The 24,845-nt window shown below is 41.2% G+C and overlaps 1 protein-coding gene across 1 annotated transcript in view; it reads right to left on the bottom strand.

The window, feature by feature from the left end:
* Drep2 (DNA fragmentation factor-related protein 2) overlaps positions 1–24,845 on the bottom strand; it is a 91,634-nt gene that overhangs the window by 22,619 nt on the left and 44,170 nt on the right. Inside the window, exons 4-5 of the mRNA XM_080266864.1 lie at positions 13,947–14,096; positions 8,861–9,156 (exon numbers count right to left, since the gene is read on the bottom strand). Coding sequence (XP_080122990.1) covers positions 8,861–9,156; positions 13,947–14,096 — 446 coding nt within the window. The remainder of the gene's footprint in view (positions 1–8,860; positions 9,157–13,946; positions 14,097–24,845) is intronic.

The raw sequence follows: 24,845 nt of genomic DNA, 5'->3' as shown, positions 1-24,845 counted from the left end.
TCGGGGAAAGAAGCATGATGGAGTTTGGGATGTTTCAGGCACTCCAGTCTTCATGTCTCAGCAAAGAGGAATTTTTCATAATCCTGATCATCAAATTAAACAGAGTAATCGTTCCATGTGAAAGATGTCCTCCTGTGCCCTTGCAATGACTCAACCATTGATACTCCACTTGACACCAAATCTGAAATTACAACTCTACCACTGACTTTTCAGTTCACTTTTTAAGTGTTGTTTTACGTGCATGCTCATCGCCTTTATTTCCAGCTTCCCGAGTTGTCAAGATTTCATAAACAATATACTCACTGAAGCGGCTTTGATTTATTTCATGTTCAACGGAAAATGTGCCCGAGGGCAACATACATTATGGTACTACTCTGTATGGGAGGGCACAGAACGGATCAGTTTGTTAATCACTGGTTTAAAGAATAAAAACAGACAAGGACGGTTTGGCATACACAAGAATTCATGTAAATAAATAAATGAATATATAAACAGATGCATAGGAAGGCTTGATTTTCTCCACAATTTCACTCTGCGCTTGCATCGAGAAAGTCAATGTATTTCAGAACAATGTCACATTTCAAATTAACAGCAACAATCCTGGAACGATATCAGTGTCGATCGAGCCCGTTACATATCGGCACATTATTTCCCTTCTGGTTTTAATTTTCGTGCTCCAGTCATCCTGTTTTTATGTTTCATTTTTTTTTTTCTTTCGAGAAATCTTATCTTCCCGTCCAAGCAATTTTTTGGATTTTATTCCAGGAATAACAGGTGAGCAACTAGACATGAAGCCCTTCACTATGATGACGTCTTTATTTTACTCTTGCATTCAGATTATGGCAGAAATTTTCCGAGCTCGAGGAGTTAGATATATCCTCTACTAACTGCTCATCGAGAGAGACCTTTCATCAGGAGCTGGCAAGAATATATTAATAAATTACGTCATCAGAATCAAGGACGCAACGCGGAAGTAAACATTATCAGTAACTACATAGGTAAGGGTCATAACCTCATTGGTTACGGGTACTCCCTCACGTGTATTCCTTATCACTTAATTTCTGCATGTGGCGGATTAACCCCTAAAGCTCAGGACCAGCATATATTCTGCATATGGCGTGATAACCTCTAAACATTCTGCATGTGGCGCATTAACCTCTACTGATCGGGATTGGCAAATACTCGTATTCTGAAATGTGCCGTATTAACCCCTAAAGTTCAGGATCAGTAAATATTCTCGTCTCTGATATTGCTGGAAACTGTTGATATTATGAATCATCTAGAGGTAGCAAGAGTAACGCAAACTAGTACGTCATCATACTGAAAAAATACTTTCATATAGTGTTTAATAATTCTTCCGCACGTTTTTAATCACATCGATATTAAAGTGACACCGAGAACACGAGAATTTTAACGTGCAATTTGCACTATAATAATTCACAGTTTCACATTGACCTTAATAATTTGTGGTTTGTATTTTCTGCATTATACTGCATGTTGATATAAGAATGATACAAACAAGAATATTAAATTGTAATTTGCACCTTTCCTGTCACTTTTTATTACTCCTCTTTCATTTTCAGATGGCTCTACATTGAGTGACAAGCCTAATGTTTTCCTAAAGGCCAGGAAACCATTTACAACGCTGGGTGGTAACCACATGACCAATTCAATTGGGTTCCTTCGTATCAACAAGTAGGTTGGTGGAGGGTTAGTGCCCCTCCCCGTAAAAAAACTAACTCAAAGACAAACGGCCACCCCTTCGGGATTATGGCGTCTGGCTATAGACAGATAGATAGAATTTGCACCTTACCAGTTTTTAATTATGTATGACACCTTAATGTTTTCTAATGCATTATTTATATAGCCACTTAGCCATCTCCATGGTGCCTGAGTGGTACCTTAAGTTATGCTAGCTATGAAACTACCGACCCGATAGTGCTTGGGTTCAAATCCTGGTGTGGGCAGCTGGCAGCAATAGACTCAGGTGTCTGTCCACCCTTTGTGGATTTGGTAGGTGATATGAATGCCTAGGGTAACATCTAGGGAGAGTAACTGTGGATACCTGGATGATGCAATGGCAGTGACTCCCGGGACAGTGGGTGAATATCCAGCCACAAATGCAAAGACCTAAGTTAAGGAGAAGAGCACTGTGGCTACGAGCCTCATGGCGTCTGACCCCGCCCCTACATTTACTTATATAAAAATTTTCGACATCAAAAAGATACCAAGAACGCGAGAATACTAAGCTGCAACTTGCACTTTACCAGCATACGTATAGATCCACTTGACACATTATGCAGAACTTTATGCAATGTATATCGACAGTCAACAAACATGAGAGTAAAGTTGTAGAGAAGATCGCTCAGGAAATGCGAGGGAGTCTCTTAAACCTATGAGAACACAGCCGGGCGCCTATACTGCTTGTACTCCTACCTTTTCTAAGCACCTGTACATAGACAGAGAATGGCTGCTGGTGGTAAGCAGAAAACGAACAACTAGGCTACACTACAGTTTTCTTAAATGTAAGCTGGATTCTCACAGGCCAGAGATCTAGCGACGGCAACAACACTGAAGCAAAAACAATATTACAATAGCAACAATAATAAGCTGTAGCATAAATGTCAGATAGGCAAACGACGGTGCTGTCAATGGTAATCCTTTCAGCAGGAAGGACTTTTCTTTCTTTCTTTTGCTTATTCTTGCTAACACTAGATTTTACTTGTTTTAGGAAAGACTTTCGCATTAAAAACGGTTCATTAAGAGTTTCCCACATCTTGCAGCTGGAAATCTCTCTCTTAAGCTGCATAAAATCGTCTGGAGAGAGGAGGAGTAAACTACAGGGTCGTCCATAAATAGCGCTCCACAAGCTCACTTGGCGGTATCTTATGTGTTGCAGGAACGGCTTAGTCTGCTAGTGTGGGCGTGGGTGTGGCACTGGGAACAGGAAATGAATAAATGATGCAGTGTGGGCGTGAGTGTGGCAGTGGAAGTAGGAAATGAATAAATGATGCAGTGTGGGCGTGAGTGTGGCAGTGGAAGTAGGAAATGAATAAACGATGCAGTGTGGGCGTGAGTGTGGCAGTGGAAGTAGGAAATGAATAAACGATGCAGTGTGGGCGTCAGTGTGGCAGTGGGAGTAGGAAATGAATAAACGATGCAGTGTGGGCGTGAGTGTGGCAGTAGGCTGGCAATGAATAAATGATGTAATGTGGGCGTGGCTGTGGCAGTGGGGGTAGGAAATGAATAAATGATGCAGTGTGAGCGTGGGTGTGGCAGTAGGCTGAAATGAATAAATGATGCAGTGTGGGCGTGGGTGTGGCAGTAGGCTGAAATGAATAAATGATGCAGTGTGGGCGTGGGTGTGGCAGTGGGAATAGGAAATTAATAAATGATGCAGTGTGGGCGTGGGTGTGGCAGTGGGGGTAGGAAATGAATAAATGATGCAGTGTGGGCGTGGGTGTGGCAGTAGGCTGGAAATGAATAAATGATGCAGTGCGGGCGTGGGTGTGGCAGTGGGAATAGGAAATGAATAAATGATGCAATGTGGGCGTGGGTGTGGCAGTGGGTGTAGGAAATGAATAAACGATGCAGTGTGGGCGTGGGTGTGGCAGTGGGTGTAGGAAATGAATAAACGATGCAGTGTGGGCGTGGGTGTGGCAGTCGGAGTAGGAAATGAATAAATGATGCAGTGTGGGCGTGGGTGTGGCAGTAGGCTGGAAATGAATAAATGATGCAGTGTGGGCGTGGGTGTGGCAGTGGGAATAGGAAATGAATAAATGATGCAGTGTGGGCGTGGGTGTGGCAGTGGGAGTAGGAAATGAATAAATGATGCAGTGTGGGCGTGGGTGTGGCAGTGGGAGTAGGAAATGAATAAATGATGCAGTGTGGGCGTGGGTGTGGCAGTGGGGGTAGGAAATGAATAAATGATGCAGTGTGGGCGTGGGTGTGGCAGTGGGAGTAGGAAATGAATAAATGATGCAGTATGGGCGTGGGTGTGGCAGTGGGAGTAGGAAATGAATTAATGATGCAGTGTGGGCGTGGGTGTGGCAGTGGGGGGTAGGAAATGAATAAATGATGCAGTGTGGGCGTGGGTGCGGCAGTGGGAGTAGGAAATGAATAAACGATGCAATGTGGGCGTACGAAATGGATAAATGATGCAGTGTGGGCGTATGTGTGGCAGTGGGAGTAGGAAATGAAAACGATGCTGGGTAGATACTGATAATGCTGACCGGGCCGTCCATGATCCACACAAGAGATCCCCAGTTGGAGTGGAAAAGGAGCGCTATACATGTACCATCCTTTATTTAAATACGTCGTTGTTTTAGAGGACTACCACTTCACTCCGACGACGTATTTTAATTTTATCCTTGCAATTTCTCCAAGATTTTACTAAGATCCAAAGACTTTCCGAACTAGACCTGGCATTCATTAGCCCCACCAATACAAGACAACTATCAGGGTGAAAAAATCGCAGACAAGGGGGTTAACATCAAATACCGTTTTCGCAGTGGTTTACAAGGATTTATAAGGCAATAAAGCTCCGTTCATGAGAGAGAGAGAGAGAGAGAGAGAGAGAGAGAGAGAGAGATGGGGGGGGAGGGGAAACTAAGTAAGCTCTCAGTCCTGCAATCAACAGTTTACATTCCTCATCGCCTGAAGCACGGAGAGGCCCCATTAAACCCTTCACTACGACAACGTGCTTTCCATTTAATTCTTACTAGGCACTTCGAAATGGAGGGGAGTAAATATATCCTTCATTAACCTCATAGCTACTACGGTGCTATCATAATCTTAACAAAAAATCGTCCGGCTGCAAAAATAGAATAATAATAATCACATTAAGAAATCACTACGTCCGGCTTATTGTCCACTTACACATTCTGAATATTAAGCTGTGGTTGGCGAAATCTGACGACCCTTAGTTTTGACATACGAATGAGTCTCCTTCGTTACTAGTCAAACTTATCCTACAATCTGACTGCACTTGGCCATCAGCTAAACTGAATAGGGATTGCGGGTCAATGAGAACAACACACAACAACAAACCCCTCGGCAACGGTAGGCTTTTCGTGGCTCTATAAAAGAGTTTGGCAATGGCTGTAATATAATAATACGATGTTCTCTACTATCGTCCAAAACGTAAAAAGAGTTAGCTTTAAACTTTTCGCTACTACAAGCCTACCAGAGCGGAATGATATAATTCGATGTTAGGCGGAATTAAATGAAAAAATAATCTGGCGTTAGCCTGAATGAAATGCAAAGTTGTGCATCCCAGCCACGGGTCTGACGAAGGATACATGTTTAGATTGTATGATTGAAATACAGTACTTTATCGCGATGGAAAATGTGTGCTTACCAGATCAAACCTTCCAGGATCACCGCTCGTCTTTCATCGGTTGAAGGACTGCATCAATATTAACTTTTTCCAAGAGCACGAAATTTGACGTCTTATTCTTTTATGTTTACATATATGGGTCAATCAAATGCATTTTTTTTTTTTCACAATAAACTACGCAACTTATGTTACCATTACAGCTCATTGTCATCATCATCAACATAACCCAGTTTCCATCACACAGGGTGGGGAGACCCCGAAACGGCACTCTGGTTTCATCGAGGACGTGAAACAGAGGAGAAAGGAAGACCCAAAATCTCTTTCCATGCTAATAATGAAACTATGGCCCGATAGTGCCTGGGTTGGTTCGAATCCTAGTGTGAGTAGTTGGCACCAATAAACTCAAGTGTCAATCCACCCTCTGTGGGTTTATAGGTGATATGAAGTGTCTAGGGTAACACCTAGGGGAGGTGACTGTGGTTACCTGGATGATGCAATGGCTGTGTCTCCTACGACAGTGAGTGAATATCCAGCCACAAACGTAAAAGACTAAAGTTAAGGAGATGAACACAATGCCTAACAGCCTCATGGAGTCTGATCCCACCTTTACCTTTACTTATATAAATAATGTCCACTTAAACAATATTTTAAGAAAACGAGAATATTCAGTTGTAATTTGCATTTTACCAGCTTATAGCTTCACATAACACATCCTGCGCTACAGAAGGCACGAGGATGGTTTCCAACCACCTTCTCCCACCCCTTTGTGTATTTGGTACTCTTCGCTGGGAATGCCTAGGTAGCATTATTTTCCTGTCCCAGTGTTAATAGTAGCACAGAAAATAAACACAACCACCTCCCTCTCTTTCAGGAACAGTAATACCTTTGGTTGACATTCAGAGACAACTTTAGGCTTGACACACACAACACATGTCTTTACCTTCGCACTCATCTTTACTCTTCAAAGTTTACGTTAAATTACGGTTCCTTTCCTTCACCTAGTTCCTATAATAGCTTTTCTTCACCCAAATCGCTTCTCTTATACCAACTGGTCGTTCGTTCGTTTAAAGATGCTCCCCTCCTATAGAGGGGACCGGGCCCTATATTAGCCCGGCCATGCCAACTGGTCAGTGAATCTTTCCTTTTATAAGCTTCTGGACAATCAATAAATCCAGTGTAACTATTTACTGTGATCAGATGATGTAACGACGTACAAACTTCGTTATTATACTTGTTTATTTATTTCTTTTATTATTATTATTATTATTATTATTATTAAAAGATAGTTCAAACTCTCATCAACAATGTAATTACCCAAACATAATTATTCATCGTCTTTTATATTACTGCCATTACTCCCAAGGGCATTATTATTATTATTATTTTTATTATTATAATTATTATTTTTATTATTATTATTATTATTTTTATTATCATTATTATTATTTTTATTATTATTATTATTATTATTATTATTATTCATGGCTATAGTTTACCTAATGTGACATAGCTGGGTAACACAGTAGGGTGTTCACTCTTACAAATACACTTGGAAGGAGTACATGAGGGTGGCTTGGAGTGGCGGTAGGGAGTGATGAGGAGTTGTGACAGAAAGACCTGGAGGCATACATGTCGCGACTACCCTGGATAAACTCTGGGATTAGGTGTCTTGCAATATACACATAGGTACACAGATATACAGACACATAAACAAGACACACTGAAGAAGCGGAGAAGGCAGCCAGGAGATAGGTCATGCCACATCGAGAAACACACACACACACACACACACACACACACACACACACACACACACACACACACACACACACACAACCAGACTATATGGTCGAAAACGCTCAAAAAACACCCCTCACTCACCCCGCCACACACCCACTTCACCCCTGGAGAGCCACAAACAATATCTTATAAAACTGAAAAACAAAACATAAATCTTGAAATAAGGATCATAAAAGGTCTTCATCTCCGTCAAGTGAATAAAATCGTCAATAGAATCGTCTGGTGGTGGTGGGAATAAATATTAAAAGTCATCTTCGTAAGTAAAGGAATAAAGGAGATTAATTAAATATACCTTTATGGCACTGTTAATTAATTCCAAATATATATTTATCAACGGGGTAATTTTAAACATATCTGAGTGGTGGTTAAAAAAATAAACATGGCTGCAAAGAGTTATCAAGTTATTAATATTTCTTTACTGTTGCTTAAATCTTTACACACTTCAATTATGGACCACTGAATCACCAATGGTTTTAAAAAAGGGGTTTGATAATATTTCTGTAATGGAACTGATCATTAATTATTTCTGTAGTGAGACTGTAAGTAAATATTTCTGTAAAAAGATGGATGGTTAAATATTTCTGTACAGGGAACTAATTGGAAATATTTCTGTAAAGGTTTGATAAATATTTCTATAAGGAGTTTGATAATTAAACACTTATACAGTATAAGGTGGATGATTATCAAATATTTATGCAGGAGGGATATTATTAAATATTTACTGTACATAAGGGGGTTGGTAATTACAAATTTCTGTAAGGGGCTGATAATTAAACTTTTATGCAAGGGAACTGATAATTAAGTATTTCTGTTGGGATGGATAATTAAATATTTATATGAAGGGTTGATAATTAAATATTTCTGTAAGGGGGCTGATTACTTCTATTAGGGGCTGATGATTATAATTTTTTCTGTAAGGGGTTGATAATTATTTGCAAGAGGACATAATTAAATATTTCTTTAAGAGGCTGGTATTCAAATAATTCTGTAAGGAGCTCATAATAAATATTTCTTTATGGGTCTGAAAATTACATACTTTTGTGACAGGTCGCTAAAAAATTTATAAATATCCGTACGAGGTTAAAAAATTAGCAGTATTCCTATAAAGAGTCAGTTATATATACCATCTTTGTAAGGTGATACTAAATATGCTCATATTACATTTTTTTTCATAATCTGCCAAAATTTAAGTGTGTATCGTTCGTATAATGTGGCAGATTTCTTGCAATGAAGTGATTATTATATCATCAACTTTTGTAGTAATAACGAATTCATTACCAATTCTCTACAATACAGCAGTAATGAATTTATTGACCAATTCCTTACAGAATTACTGAAAGAATAACCTTGATTTTAATTATATTACAACAGAAACCTGAACAAGTTTATTCCGGGTATCACCAGAGGATTTTATTGAGGCGAGCATGAGCATACTGCGATTTAAGGGTTAATTTATCTAATAAGTTTGTAACAAACACATGGTAAAACAATAAAAAACACTAGGATACAGTATAAAACAAAATTAATATAAATCAAAATTACTGTAATATCAAGCAATAAAATTATTAGCAAAAACAAAAATTAACAGCGTAAAACTGTGGCCGATTACACTGCAGGCAGTCGGGGACGGGGGGGAGGGGGCGGAAGGGCGAGGCAAGGTAAAGAAGGGGAGGGAAGGTGGTGGCGTGGGTGGTCGGAGAAGCGGGTGGCATTCCAACTCACCGCATGCAGAGGAGGTTGGGCAGGAGCAGCGACGGGCCCGATGTCATTGATGAGCGTCTCTTTCTTCCCGTCGCGGTAGATGGTAGTGACGGTGCCGTGGGGGGCCGCTCCAGCCGCACCCGCAGCAGGAACGGGCGATTTTGTGCCGGGGACGAGGGAGATGGTGGGGGCGGGGGAGGGGGTGGAGGTGATGGAGTGCTGCGCCACCAAGTACTCGTGGCGTTGGATGGCGTTCTCCCCGACCCCGCTCACGATCATCCGAGTGGCAGTGGACGGTTTGCGGGGGGATGATGAGACTGCAAGGACAACACCCCCTCAGCTCACTTCCTCAGAACAGGGGCTACAACTCAAATGAATCTTTGTCAGTGGGTTTAAATAGAAATATACCTCCTCTCAGCCATATGGGGGAGTTGGTAAACAGAAGACTCTTACTACAATACTTAAAAGAGTTTTTGGCGTTATCTGTCAGTCAGCCTATCACGATCATTCAAGAGGCAGTGGACGGTTTATGGGAGATGATGAGACTGCAAGGACAAGTTCCCATCAGTTCACCTCGTCAGTGCAGTGGGTCAAGTTCAAAGACGCCCTTAGTAGGGATCACATAGCAAGAAACCTCCTTCCAGTTTTAGACCCCCCCACACGTCGTATGGGGAAAATGGGAGGGGTGGGGGGAACAAATATATGAATCCACCTCCCGCCCCCTGCAACACAAACATACACTGCCACCCTGACACAAACACATAATCTTTCACCACCTTGTTATTTTGTATTCATTTTGTCTCTATGACCACGTCATCTAAGAATACTTCTATACTTTGATTACCATACTTCCATACCCCAGGTCTGTCAAGTCTTTGTTTTTCAACATACCCCACCTACGCAAAAAAACAGCTAATATTCCTTAAATCCCATTTCCACTGCTTATCTGACCTTTTGCACTCAAGCCATACCAAGGTCACAACCTATACGTAAATGTGAGCACTAACACACCTTCACACGGTCCTGTTGTAGTCTCTGTCTTTGGTTTTATGTTCCGTATTAACAATCTATAACGTCATTATATTAAAAAAACACTGGTTATGAGAAACTATAAAGTCCCACGACTCAACACACGTGAGTCTCGACTTTAAACACCAACCCTCCCGCATGTTGTGGGATGCAGCAAATATTCATGACTGTTCCTAATATTTGTCAGGTATTTTTCACGGGATGCTCTGTTTATGGGTCGCCTACTTTTGTTATATCCTATTCCTGCTCCTGGATTATACCTGACCCGTTTATTAGTGACAAGATTATGAACAGTTTATTTCCTGATTTCCTACACGTGATTATGGATATGTCGTTGCAGTCAGTCCAAAAGTACAAGTAATTCTTATACAGTATCGCGGTATGTTAGGTATTTCTGAACGGCACCTGAACTTTAGGGTGAAGACGTTGCAGACTGAGAGGAATGACTAAGAATACTGCTGTAGTTTGTGTGTGTCAAATTTAGTGTCACCCAGTCTTTCATTTCAAGTAAGCCAGCCTAATAGAAGCTTACCTTACACCATCTCACCAACCCTCACCTGACATACCTTAATCTCACACACTGTAACCTCAACCACCTTCCCCTAACCTAACCTCACCAAAGCTAACCTCACTTACATCACATCACCCAATCTAACATCGACCAAACTAACCTGACTTCATCTTGCTTCACTTTTCTTACCCTAAACTTAAAATATTTAGAGTAAACTAATCAAACTAAATTAAACTGTGTGCTATTTTTTGGTCAATTTCTCACCGATTTCAGACTAATATCGATCACACCACCTGTTTCACAAGTATCAACCAAAGAAACTAAGACCAAAAGTCCAACCCCCTGAGCACGAGGATGTACTTTTTATTATTTCCTAACTAACTTAACAAACTTCACTAAGGCTGTAAAATATTTCTAATAAGCTTTACCCAGAATATTATACAAATGAAAAGGATTTATACCGATATACTAAGGTTTATAAGTCTGACTTATGACCTACTGTAATAAAACTCGATGTTAAATTTATCAGCAGTGTGTGTGTGTGTGTGTGTGTGTGTGTGTGTGTGTGTGTGTGTGTGTGTGTGTGTGTGTGTGTGTGTGTGTGTGTGTGTGTGTGTGTGTGTGTGTGTGTGTGTGTGTGTGTGTGTGTGTGTGTGTGTGTGTGTGTGTGTGTGTGTGTGTGTGTGTGTGTGTGTGTGTGTGTGTGTGTGTGTGTGTGTGTGTGTGTGTGTGTGTGTGTGTGTGTGTGTGTGTGTGTGTGTGTGTGTGTGTGTGTGTGTGTGTGTGTGTGTGTGTGTGTGTGTGTGTGTGTGTGTGTGTGTGTGTGTGTGTGTGTGTGTGTGTGTGTGTGTGTGTGTGTGTGTGTGTGTGTGTGTGTGTGTGTGTGTGTGTGTGTGTGTGTGTGTGTGTGTGTGTGTGTGTGTGTGTGAGAGAGAGAGGGGAGGGGATGATTATATTCTTTTTAGTCTAACTTGGCCTATAACGAACATCTCTCCATCTTGAGTGCTGACTTGTAACAACAGATTATCAGTAGAATATGATGCTAGTCATGAAGAAGTGCAATGAAAAATGCAACTCCACAGCACTGTCTCTTACTGCCAGTGAGCTACATGGAATAAGCTGCAAAAGGAACAAAATCTGGGCCAAGTTACTGGAAGACCACTATAGGAAGGTGTGGTGGCTGTGGATGATGAACTGCCTCTGCCTACCAAACTAACTATTTCCTTGCTAGCATCTGAGTGGACAGGAAGAGACTGATAGCTCTAACTAAGCTTAAGTGAGGTGTGTGTGTGTGTGTGTGTGTGTGTTTTTCCATTAGCCACCTGCGTATGCATGGGTTGGCTCAAATTAAGTAACACTGTATCACGGAACATACCAAGACTTAAGATAGCATGGATCTCTCACATGGAGGTCTCTGTGGTATTATATAATGGTAAATATCATCCACACAGCAATCAGCCTCGCTAAATCAGAGACACTGTTTTATACTATAAGAAAGTGAGGTAACTGCATGAGGCTTGATAATTTACATGGAGATATAAAATAATATTTTACATGAAGAGGAGGGGGAACATTTTTCTTCTTATTAATAAGTGAAGTATGTGTATGAGGTCTGCTAACATGGAGGAACGAGTACCAAACATTAATTTTTATCTGCAGAGAAGGAACAACTTTTAATTATTAAGTGAAGTACTGTAACTGCATAAGGTTTGATAAATGTACAAACAGACATAACATTATTTTATCAGTTGAAAAAAGAATATTTACACTGTACAGTGCAAGTCACTTCATGCTTCAGTACCTGCCAGCGGTGAGAAATGTCAGAATACTGTATACCCGTCACTCTACACCCCAGTAATATATAGGATTAAGGTGAATATGATGCTGCTGATGATGACAATACCCCCGCCTGTCCCTGTGCTAAGAGAGGGGGGCCTCTATGTGCTCCCCTGATGACCTCCCACCCCCGGGCTGAAGCTGAGGGGAGTGGGGGTAAGTGGAGGGGGAGGGGGGAGAGCAGCCACCGTCACAGCCCTTCTTCAGGTTGGCACAGATCATTTTATATATTTGCAAGGCGCACAAAAAAATGACTTATACATACTAAACAAGATGTGTGACACAAAGATGAACTCCGGATTTGTCTAGACCATGAGTCATAATAACTGGCTCATTCCAAAAATTGATAGTTTTAATATTTGGTTACATAATATATATCTATATATTACCTATAACGTATATGTGCTAAATAACACACATAACAGAGGAATGGACAATGGATTTATCCACAGTCAAAACCACATCACTGTCTCATCCTGAATGCCGACCTTCTAACGAATAACATAGAGTCAAATTCATCTCAAGGATACCTAGTAACAGTGATCCTATATTACTTTAATGGATATAATGTCAAAGTTATCGTTTCACTGACGAAAAAAGCTTACAGTGGCGAGGCTGCCTGTGTGTCCGAGTGATGAGTGAAGTTTTGCTTTTCATTATATTATATAAACCAGTGGTCTGTGAAACTTTTCTGTTTTGTTTACTGTGTATCCAAGAAACCAGTGACGCAGTATAGTTTATTATACTGCGTATCCCAACGATTAACAAAGTTCTGTACATATCATTTTGCATTTTATTGGCCACCGAAGCTATACTACAATACTTATTTTATGTGGATTCAGTGTACTACTGAAGCTATGAAACTTATGTTATTGAACGCTGTAGTGACGAGTGAAGCTACTGTATACTCTTTTACTGAAAGCTGAAGTGAAGTGTGAAGCGGAACTATTTACTTAGCTGAACGCTGAAGTAAGAAGTGAAGCGATACTATACTGAACGCTGGTGAGGAGTGAAGCGATACTATTTATTTTTTCTGAGCGCTGAAGTGAGGTGGAGTGTGGTGGCCAGCTCTCCGCCCCAGCACAGTCTCGCTCCTGGCCTGGTTGAGGGATGGCGGGGCAGTGAGGTCGAGAGCAGTCCCACCCATGGCATGTGGCTCCAATACCTGTGCTATGTCCTCATCATTTATATCAAATAACATTATAAACTTTAGTGGAGGAAAATCCTAGTTTGGGGTGATAAGGACATATGCTGCTAGACCTACTGCACTGAAGGTATACCAATGAATGTTTATATCGGGGAAAATGAAACAGACGACCTACCGTTTGCTCATCCTGGCCACTTCGGGAAAGGTGGTTGCAATGCCAGGGCCACATACCAGCACTCACCTGCCTCCGTCGTACCTGCCCGCCATGCCTGAGTGCCTTGCAGGGGTTGGGGAAGGGGAGAGGGGAGCGGGTGAACTAAGGGTGGGCCACGTACCCTGGTGACGGGCTGGGATATCCTTGACCGAGAACTTGGCGCGAGTGAGGGCGGTGAAGATGCCAGGATGCCAATGAAGGTAGTGCGAGTTTTTAAAAAATTTGGTGATAGTCCTACTCTTTGGACCTACCAAAGTGACTGCCTAATGGGTGCGGCAGTGTACCGGTCTAGCGCGCCTGCCTGATCTGACCTGCCAGTGATGATGTAATGGGCCCCTGGTATGGGTGTGAGGGCCCAGGGGCGACCTACCGAGGCGCTGGTCTCCCCGGAGTGAGGGGTCCCAGGAGAGAACCACGGTGATCTTGCCGTACTGGTCCATAATCTTCCACACCGGCGCTTCATCGTGGAGCCCCAGCGAGTAGATGGTCTCACATACGATCTTGGGAATGGCAGTGATGGCTGCGAGTGGGAGAGCCCAGCGTTACCGAATTCAAGGAGCAAAAACGCTATCGGGGGCCAAATTGGTCAACAAATGGGATTACTTCAAGCGACGGCCTATCTGTAGAAGAATTGTTTGTTGGCAGTCATCAGTAGACCCATGACAAGTGACCTAGCCCTCAGTACACTGTGAGTCAAGGGTGTGATGTAGAAAGAAAGAAAATAAAAATGATTGCATGACGCTCGTCTATCTCTAGCACATGAGGAAAGATGTTTGTTCGTCTGTTTCAGAAAGGTTTTGTCACAGTACAATCAGGAATCATCATTGTAGGTCTTCCGTCTGGCATAATGGGCATTGCCTCTGAGGCTTACCAATGACTCTAGGTCTGTCAGTGGGTCGCAGTTTGAGTCTTGAGAGTTAACAGGATTGTCGGACCGTCTGGCTTCACTAACATGGTTTGACTGATTCGACTGTCCAATGGTCACAAAAGAAAAGTATTGGCACATTTTGGATTTTGTATTATAGTCGGAACTAAACTGCAGCACTGCCAAGAAAGTAATTCCAGAGAAGAACTGAAGCTAATCACAAAAGAAAGAAAATGGAAACGAAACTAATAATGTAAATACTTATAAAAGTATACAGAACACGAGAACACTTAACCTCTGATCTCGAACAAAACAAACTAGTAAATGCAGTGACAAGAGAGATCGATCCAGGCGGTCATGCAAGAACTGCTGATGTGTAGAGTGAGTCTAACCTCAAGGTATCGTCTTACATATATATACTGTAGCAACAGCTGTTCAAGGTTAAAAATTTTGTAGAAACTTATTGTAAAAAGTGTCGTGATTTTCATTTTTTTTTTTTTTTTTGTGCAGCTCTCCCCTTCGCAAAAACTCACTTCATCCCGAGATTGTACTCATCTTAGGACTATCTTAATGGGTATCATGTCACTTTTATGGTCAAGCTTAACAAGTCGCAGTGCTATGTGGATGGATAACCAAAAATAGAGGTGATTCAAACCGCAGTGGCGAGCTCTTGCAGCGGGCGCCCAGGGTAAGGACACAGATCAAATTAATGAATGCGATGGAACATAATTGTCTAAAGAATAACCAAGCAAAACAGGCTTTACAAATCAAGGAATTTTGAAAAGGCATTAGAGATGCAGCCTACTATCCAACTAGCACTGTGTGACTGCTGGTCTTTTGATTAGAAGGGCCGAGGTCTGAGTGTGCATCTGAAACTACATTCGAGCTCAAACTAAACTACCTATTATTCACATTGCCAATACTTCTTTTCAAGGCAATTATTATTATTATTATTATTATTATTATTATCATTATTACCACTATTGCCTTTATGATCTTAGTGTGAGGAATGTCCGAGCATCACGATCATGCTGGCAGATGTTCAGCTCAGATCTCGGCCTGTGTCTTAGGGAAGTCTAGTTATACATCCAACCTCAAAGTTTTATGCTTTATATCCCCTTGCTGCTGCGGCGTAGGGTCGGGGGCTGGAGGGAGGAGGGGGGCGTGGGGGGGGCAAGATCATTAAAGTGACTACGCTCACTGTGAGGGTTTATACACAAATCTAAAAAAGTTCTACGGTAGAGAGTAAAAATTTTTCATTCAATTTTAAATGTACATTACTCTGCACTGTTAGAGAGAGAATGGAGAAAGTAAATTTAGTCTTACACATTCCACACAAAATAAGATGAATAAAATATAAATAATGCCATACAAAACCCAACGGGGGCCAATGGGGGGAACGGGGAGCATTAAGGGGAATTGTTTGGGCTCCAGGTAAGATTTTCCCGGTTGGGGGAGAATACGTGGGGGTAAGGGGCTTACCACTTCGTAGATGTGGGGAGGGACCACGGCAGGGGCACTTTGCGAATGTTTGGAGGGGGACTTCGCAAATGGTTTTTTTTTTTTTTTTTTTTTTTTTTTTTTTTTTTTTGAGGAGTGCTGGGGGGATGCGCAAATGCTGAGACACTTTACATGTATAAGAGACACTGCGCAAATACTGACGGGACACTTTGGAAATACTAAGAGGGCAGTGTACAAACACAGGGGGGGGGGGGGCTTTACAATGTGTGGGGGGACTTTGCTAATGAGAGAGGTACTTCGCATTACTGGGGGGGGGGGGGCTACCTCAAATGCTGAAGGGACACTTCACATCTTTATGAGGGGGGGATTCGCAAATGTAGGGGGAATTCGCAAATGTAGGGAGGATTCGCAAATGTAAGGAGGATTCGCAAATGCAAGGGGGATTTGCAAATGTAGGGGGGATTCGCAAGTGTAGGGAGGATTCGCAAATGTCTGGGGGAGGTACTTTGCAAATATAGGGGTGCACTTAACAAGTTTTAGACGGAAGGATTTCTCCAATGTTGGGGCAAGGGGTCAGCTCGGAAATATTTGGGATGAACCGAATTAACACATTACATTAAGGGGTTTCAATACCGTCGTAAGAGGCCACGTCGCAAAATGAGTGTTCGGGTTGGGGGAGGGCAACGTTGCAGATTTGGAAAAGGATAATCTGTAAATTCATGTAAGGACTGATTAGCACATTAGAGTGAGGGGGGGAGGGACTTAAAGATTGTAGCAAGGATTCACGTCGCAAAATGAGGCTTGGGCAATTCACAAATGTGAAGAGAGGGACGCACTTCTCAAATTAAGGACGGGGACACGTCGCTAATACAAGGAGGCACTTCGCAGATCGGGTGTGTGTACCCCGTAAATCAACGAATAGTCAATTCTGCTGGTTAAAAAAAAAAAAAAAAAAGTGGTGATGGAGGGCCAATAAAAAAAAAGTCACAGGGATGAGCAATTTAGAAAATCAGAGGGCCATGGCACTTGGAGAATCAGAAGTGTTGGCCACCTGGCATACATCGGGAGGAGCCATTCTGACCACCAGAATCGGTCACTGCAAATAAGGGGTGGGAGCATTTTGAAAAATTAAAGGAAGGAATATTTTTCAAAATTAATGGAGGGAGCACTTCATGAAAATTAGGAGACAATACTTCGCTAAATTAGGAGTGAATTAGTTCGGAAAATTAGGTTAGGGCAACTTCGTCTATTAATGTTGCAAAAATAGGGGAAGGGCATGTTTCAAAGCTGGGGAGGGAGGGCCTCCAAAAATAAAATAGGGGGAAGGGGACCTGTCAAAACAGGATGGGGGACACTTCCCGTTCACGAATGAGGAACGGTTCGCAATTCAAGGATGGGAGCTCACTTCGCCAATCCGTGATGGAGGCCTGACTTTACCAAAAGGGGAGGGTGCTTAACCAATTGGTGGGGGAAGGCTCACTTTGTCAACTGGTGAGGAGGCATTTCGCCAATCAGAGATGATGCCATATCGCAGATCGGGGGTACGGGGGGCACCTGGCTAATTAGAGGGGGAGGGGAGGGCACTTAATCAGTAAGGTTATGGGTCACTTCACTTAGCTGGGGGATGAGGGGAGGAGGACTCGCTTGACCAATCAAAGGAAGTTTGGAAGTCACCTTCAATAATATATGTAAAACAGATAAAGTTTGGCGTCGCAGCAGGAGGGTGACAACACGCAGCTCTCTCTTGTTTGACTCTCTTTGGAGGGGGAATCTTCTCCTGGCTTTTAGCCTGTGGCTGAATCTTTTTACAATAAAAAGGAACATTGAACACTGGATGGGTGGCATTTGGCCAATTCCGGTGGGGGTGGGGCGGGAGGGGGGGGGCTCACTCCGCTAATCAAATGAATCTGAGAGGTCACCTTGATGACTGTTAGCAGAAAAAGTGCAACTTCAAAGAGCAATAGGAAAAGGTGGGTGGAACCGCGCCACATAAAACCTGGGGGTGGCCAATTAGGGGGCTGGGGGACCAAATTCACCCATTAAAAAACTGTGTGGGGTGGATCTCGAAAGCTCTTCAATAACTAAAGTTAGAGGGTGTTGGCAAGAGGAGGGAGGGCAGGAGCGTGCCCCAACATAAAACCCTGTGGGCTGGGCTGTACAACCCTAGTGGTAGAGTCCGTCTGGTCGGTTTTAAGAGCCAAGTAACAGAGTCGTGACGGGGGAGTGAGGTGAGGTGGTGGCATGCAGCAGCGGCAGATGGCACAGCGGCAGATGGCACAGCGGCAAGTACAGCTGAGGGAAACAACAACCCGTACCTGCAGCCGATTTTTTTTTTTAACCCCTTCATCACTACGAGGGGTCTCTGAATAATATCGTCTGGCGGTAAGTGGCAAGGACAAAATGAAAAAAAGACGTCATCGTGTTGAAGGGGTTAAGTCTCTCCCGGATAATAAATGTTAAGCAAGTCAGAAAAATTCCACAAAAAAAAAATTCTCTATGTCACTCGGGTAAATATGCCGTGCAAAAGCTAGCATGCTCTTCCGTATTTATTTTACATGTATGGTTATATTACGTGTATAGACTGTGACAAATGTATGATGTATGGTCGTAAAAAACTTGCATGTAGGTGCTCGTGACCGGGTTATCATTGGCTGCCGGCAAATAAGCTAGATAAAGGGAAGATACTGGAGGATAGTGGATACTGGTGACATTTGGCAATCTCTACCCCCAAAACAAAACATTGGGGACCGAAAAATTCAATGCTTTTCCCATCAATTTTGAGGCGACTGATATATATCCAAACACAGTATGACAAAAGTTACTATATATATATATATTCCAATCGTCCAACTTTGAGGTAAAAATATAAGTAAAAAAAAAAAAAAAAGTCAATACAATGCTTATTTTCAGTGGAGTCAAAAGGTAAAAGAATGTGCTTATTTCAGTTCCTCATAATCCTCGATATCTTCCCTCTTCAACATACTCTAAACTTAGTCACATAAGGTAGGGGCTGTCATTAATTCCTCCCATTCACATCACAAATAAATTGGAAAAAAATATATAACAGATTTGCAGGATACCAAATTTTTTTTAGGAAAATGCACTGACTTAGATGGTAATTTATAAAAAGATACACATTTTCTCTTTTAAAGAAAGTGGAACAGTGTACGGGAGGTGGAAACAATTCTTTTGATGCATCCAGATTATATATATATAAAAAAAAAGGTAAATTAAGAGTTTGCTCTAAAAATTTCTCTAGAAACTATTACACACACTCATCATCAATCCAATTATAATGACTTTAGCTTGGTGATTAAAGGCTGATCTAAAAAATTTTCTAGACACTATTGACACACACTCATTAGTCAATCCAGTTATCATTACTGCTCTGTTTTCCAGTAATTGTCAAAGGGTGGATAATTTAGATCTGGAAACTGTTAATAATTAATAATAATAATAATAATAAAAATAAATATGACACTTGTGGCGCAGTTCAGCCAATAGAGAAAATACACTTACTACGGTACATTGAGATTTTACACGTGAGAAATAAAGAGGGGAAGGCTTCATCTATTGGTGTTTTTAAGAGAGAAAAGAGGGCATGGGAGGGGGTGGAAAAAAGTGGGAGGAAAAAAAAAAAGAAAGAAAGAGGAAGAAAATGATGCGGAGAAAAACAGCTGAAGAGAAGCTGAGGTGGAAAAAGGGAGTGGGAGGAAAGAGGAGGAAGAAAAAGAAAAGTGGAAGAGACGTTGAAGAAAAAAAAATGGAAGAAAAGAGAAGGAAGAAAAGAGGACAAAGATGAAGAGCCTGAAAGAGGAATGAAGTCGAAGAAAAGCAAGATGAAGGAAAGTATAAGCAAGAAGAAACTGGCAGGAAAGAGGCAAAAGATCAAAAACATAACAGAAGGTGGAGAAAAGGAGAGAGAGAGAGAGAGAGAGAGAGAGAGAGAGAATACAAAAGAGGGAAAGAAAGACAGCAAACAGAAATAAATGAAGAAATGATTTTGCGTGCCTAAGTGTATTAAACAAATTAATAAATATACGAAATACAAATAACTGAACGGAAAATACAAGGGGGAAAACACTGAAAAATGGAAGTCAAGGGCGAGCATCATGAAGAAAAGGCGATCGAAAAATGGAATGAAAAGAGGGTTAAGATAAATAAAATGAAAAGGTAAGAAAATGGAATAAGAACTAAAAAAAAGAAAAGAAAAAAGAAAAGACGGGCGAAAATGGAATAATCAGGAAAATAAGGTTGAAAAAAGAGGGAACGAGGAACGGAATGAGGAGAGAAAGAAGGGAATGAGGAAAATGCAGAATGGAATAAAATCAGAAAGAAAAATAGGAGAACAGGGAAAAGAAAAATGGAATGGATTAGGGGTAAGACACTGATGAAAAGGAGAGAAAAACAGAATATGCACAAAAATAACTGATCTCAACTGAAAGAGGAAAACTGGACAAAATATGAGGAGAAATAATGATGTGAAAAAGGAAAAAAAAATGGAATGACAGGGGAGGAGAGAAAACGGAATGAAACTGAGTGAAGGTTTTGGAAAATGAAAGTTAAGAAAACCTGAATAAAGAAAAGGAAAGAAAATGACTGAAAAAGAGGTAACAGAAAAAAACAATGAAACAGGAAAGAAAATGGAAGGTAACAAGGTAAAAAAAAAAAAAAAAAAAAATGGAACGAAAAGGGCGAAATATGGAATGAAGGAAAGGAAGGAAAAATAGAATGAAAAAAGAAAATCATGGAAAAAAGGAAAGAAAAATGAAACAAAAATGTGAAAAAAAAATATATGAAAGGGAGAAAGAGTAACAGAACGAAGGATCAAGAATATGAAATTAGAAAAGGGAAATAAATTGAAATTAACACAAAAAATATTGAAAATAATATAGAAAATGAGATGAAGACATAAGAAAATGGAATAAATATGAAAAAAAAAGATGAAACTAGAGATGAAAACGGAATATAAAAAAAAGGTAGAAATATGGAATAAAATGGGCAAAAAAAAAAAAAAAAAGGAGTGAAGAAGACATAAGAAAAACTATAAAAAAAAAAAGAAATAAAATAAAGGTAGAAAAATTATATCAAAAGTGGGAGGAAAAGCAAACAGAACGGAATGAAATGGGATACTATAAGATGGAAGGACGGGATAAGAAAAGGTGAAAAAAGAATAAGCAAAAACAAAAAGAAAACGAACACCAAGATAATAATGGAAACACTCAGGCTCCTATGACTCTCCCTCTCTCTCTCTCTCTCTCTCTCTTTCAGATGAATAAAGTCGTCTGGAATCAGCTAAAATACGAGTTATTCCGACCACGACAGGGTTATCAGTGACAGTTAAAAGCCAGACGATTTCAGTGAGCTGAGGACGAGTCAAAGGAGCCTAAGTAATAAAATCTGATGAGTAAAAAAAATAAATAAAATCATATCAATAAAAATGGAATACTGGGAAAAGTGAAGCTAGATTTTATAACAAAACAGAGTCGGAGGTGAAGACTGAATAAGTACAGTAACTACTACGATGACTGGAGAGGGAAGCCTTCACGTGCTGACACCGGCATGACCGGGTGGTGGAGCTGCCCGATTATAAAAGCCTCCCTTAACTTCCTCCCAATCCCCCGAAAGGAGAATGGTGGTCTGGTCTGCAGGAGAAGGGCAACTTCAACCTGCACTCCACTGGGTTCACGTCCAGATTAACCTAGGGATGCAACTACTACTACTCCTACTACCACTATTGCAACTACAAAAACTACAACTACCACTAGCGCTGGACGTGTTATTGAGGGGTACAGCCAAAAAACCCCGTCCGAGAAGCCTCTCCTATGCTGAATAAAATCGTCTGGTGATAGGAAGAATAATGTGAACCTAAGACGTCATTGCACTGAAAGGATTAAGGTATTGGAAGCAGAACTGGAACAGAGGTAGTAAAGTTTCAAGTGGAGAGTTATAAGTTTTCAAGTGGAATCAGAAGAGTTTGTGCGAGATGGATGGAGAACTCAGGTGGAGATTTTAGGTGGAGAAAGTGTTTGAGTGGAGAGACCAAGTGGAGAAGTATGGAGTTTGAGCGGAGAGTTAAGGGTGTGAGACTGATTCGAATGTCAGAAGGAAAGTGAGGTGAGTTTGAATGGAGAGCTAATGGAGATTAAGTGGAATGTCGGAAGGAAAATTTGGGGTGGAGAGAATGTTGGTGGAAGGAACGTTTTAGTGGAGACCACGACAGAAGAGTTAAGCGGAAAGTTGAGAAAGCTTGAAGTGGAGTCAGATGATTTTAAGTGGAAACTCTGGAGAACTTGCGTGGAGAGCTCCTGCTGTTCATGTGGAAAATAATGGAAAAGTAGGAGAAATTGAGTGGAGAGTTAGGGAGAATTTGATCAGCTTAGTCTCTTCAATATGGTGACGTTTTCTGATATCTTCTTGCTACTTCCAGACGGTTTAGTTAAGCTTGGGAGATGCTTACTTGATTTGAGTGGTTGGACATAAACCTCACTAACTTCTTTACTACTACGGGATGCAAGAGAGCGACGCATTCAAGAGGTGGCACTGATATAACTTGGCTCTGGAGCTGCCAGGTTATACAACCGTCCCTCAACGCTACACCCCACCATCCCCCAAAATGAGGAGGATGGACTGCAGGAAGAGGATATCTTAAGCCTGCAGTCCACTGGTTTCACATTCCAGATGAATCTGGGGCAGCCACAACTGCTGAAGCTACTACTACTACTACTACTATACCACTACTACTAACTACAGGACTCCTCCGAAACTGAGCAAAATAGCCTGGTACACTCCTTTTACTTTAACTTGGCCGAAAATTGCGTTCTCCATCTTGCATGCTCAGTTGTAACAATTAATTAACTTGAATATGCAAGTCACGAAGAAGTGTTACGAAGGTTGTAGAGCTGTGGCACTGTCTTTTTCCACGACTGAGCAACGTGAAATAAGCTGCAAAAGGACGAAAATCAAGGCCAAGTTAAGGTTGGAGACTTACAGCAGCAAGAATAAGCAACAGAAGGCACGTCCCCAGGTAGGCAGGAAAGTTTGAGGAGAGTTCAAGTGTAGAATCAGGGTTTAAGAAGAGTCAGACCTCTGGGAGACGGTATGCAGAGTTAAGAGAGCTCAGGTAGATAGTTTTGGTGTAAAAGTTAGAACAAGTAGTGAGAGAGAGAGACAGACAGACAGACAGAGGGGGACAGCTAAACGAAAGTAAACAAAAGGAAAAAAAAAGTTTAGGTAGGTTAGAAAACAAGACATAACCTCAACCCATTTAGCCAGGGATGACTATAATAGACATAATAAATGGGGATTTGGGGGGTTTCCCTATATATAAATTACCTTGTTCTGCGGACTCAACAGCAAAAATAACATACACGTCATCACTTACCGTAACTTTCCCTTCGCTGCTCGGACCTCACACCCTTCGATCTTGGAGAAGTGCTGTCATATATATAGTTTTTTTTATATTGGTTTTTTTTTTTTTTTTTTTTTTTTTTTCTGATGGAATATTAGTATCGATTTTTTTTTTTTTTTATAGCATCCTGAATTTTATGCAGTGGAGGCAAATTAGCTTTCTATGATTAACTTAGCCGGCTCAGATTTTTAAAATGTATACCGTATGTATATCCTTGCTGCCTTCCGACGATTATTATTCTTAGGTCAGGGGAGGCTTTTTGAACAGGAGGGGTTATATATAGCCTTTGGTGCTCCTCCTAACCTGAATAAAATCGTCTGGTGGCAGTAAGATTGAGAAAAATACACGATGTCGTGGTGGTGATTTATAGCCGGGGCCCTGTAAAAATTCGCTTTAATCTTTACTAATATTAGTTAGTTGACTGGGATAATTTAGGTGGTAGAAATGGTTGGGTTAAAGTCATGAAGTATTTAAAACCTTCAGCCTCAGGACGAAATATTAGCTTCATTCTCGCCATCTTTAAACGATTTTACTCACCTAGAACATAATCAGACTTTCGTAGTGAAAAACAAATATAGGCAAAATAATGTTACGATTCTCTTCTTAATTACTTCAGGTGTATTTCGATCTACTTGAAGAAGGCTTAGGTCTCTGCCTATCGGTTACACGAAGGTCTCTGACGTCCTTAGATCCAACACGTCGTTTTTACTTTATCCTCGCTGGCACCAGACGATTCAATTCAACTAACTACCTCTTACTGAAGGGTTTCATTACCGCTATATATAACCTTGACAACTGGTAAAGGCTCTTCAACTGAACGAAATCGTCTGGAGTCTGCAAGAATATAACTTAAGGGACACCAGGTTCGACAGAGCTAAGGCAGACAGTCAATCTTTTGCTAAGCCCTAATCTTCGCCTAAAACACAATCAGTAAGCCAATTTTACATCCAGAACTGCAATGTGCTGCTGTAAACTGGAATAAATTTACGCCTATCGACTGCACCGCGGAGAGAAAAACAATAAATCCAATGACATTTTTTTCAAGCTTATTCTTGCAACCTCCAGATGATTTTATTAACCTAGGAGAATCAGTCTGCAGTGACGAGGTGAGAAACAATTCCCATTAACTCCTTCACAAACAGACTTACCTCCATGAACTGAATAAAATCGTCTGAGAGTAGCAAGGAATGAAGTACAAAACGTGCCGTTGGACTGAAGGGTTAATGATATAGGGAGAAGGCTTTGTGATCACCTCCTTTCTCTGACCGACTAACAAGTGTGGGTGTTCATAAGCGTACCTCTGACACGCTTTTACTTCGTCTGTTTACCTTTCGACTACTAGGATTTCTCTCAGGTGTACAAAATAGCATAGGGCTAGTCTGAATAGAACAGCCAGGTGCGTCCATGGCAGTGAAAGGGGAATTGACTCCTTTACAATGATTCAGTTTATCTTATTCTCAGTATTTTCAGACGAATCCACTTTGCCTACGAGGGACTTATGAACTGCAAGGGCAGGATACATATTTCACCAG

This window comes from Coenobita brevimanus, chromosome 22 (assembly GCF_032717465.1).
Source record: "Coenobita brevimanus isolate Jiangsu-jjx chromosome 22, ASM3271746v2, whole genome shotgun sequence".
NCBI lineage: Eukaryota > Metazoa > Arthropoda > Malacostraca > Decapoda > Coenobitidae > Coenobita > Coenobita brevimanus.
This window is presented reverse-complemented; position numbering and strand designations above follow the sequence as displayed.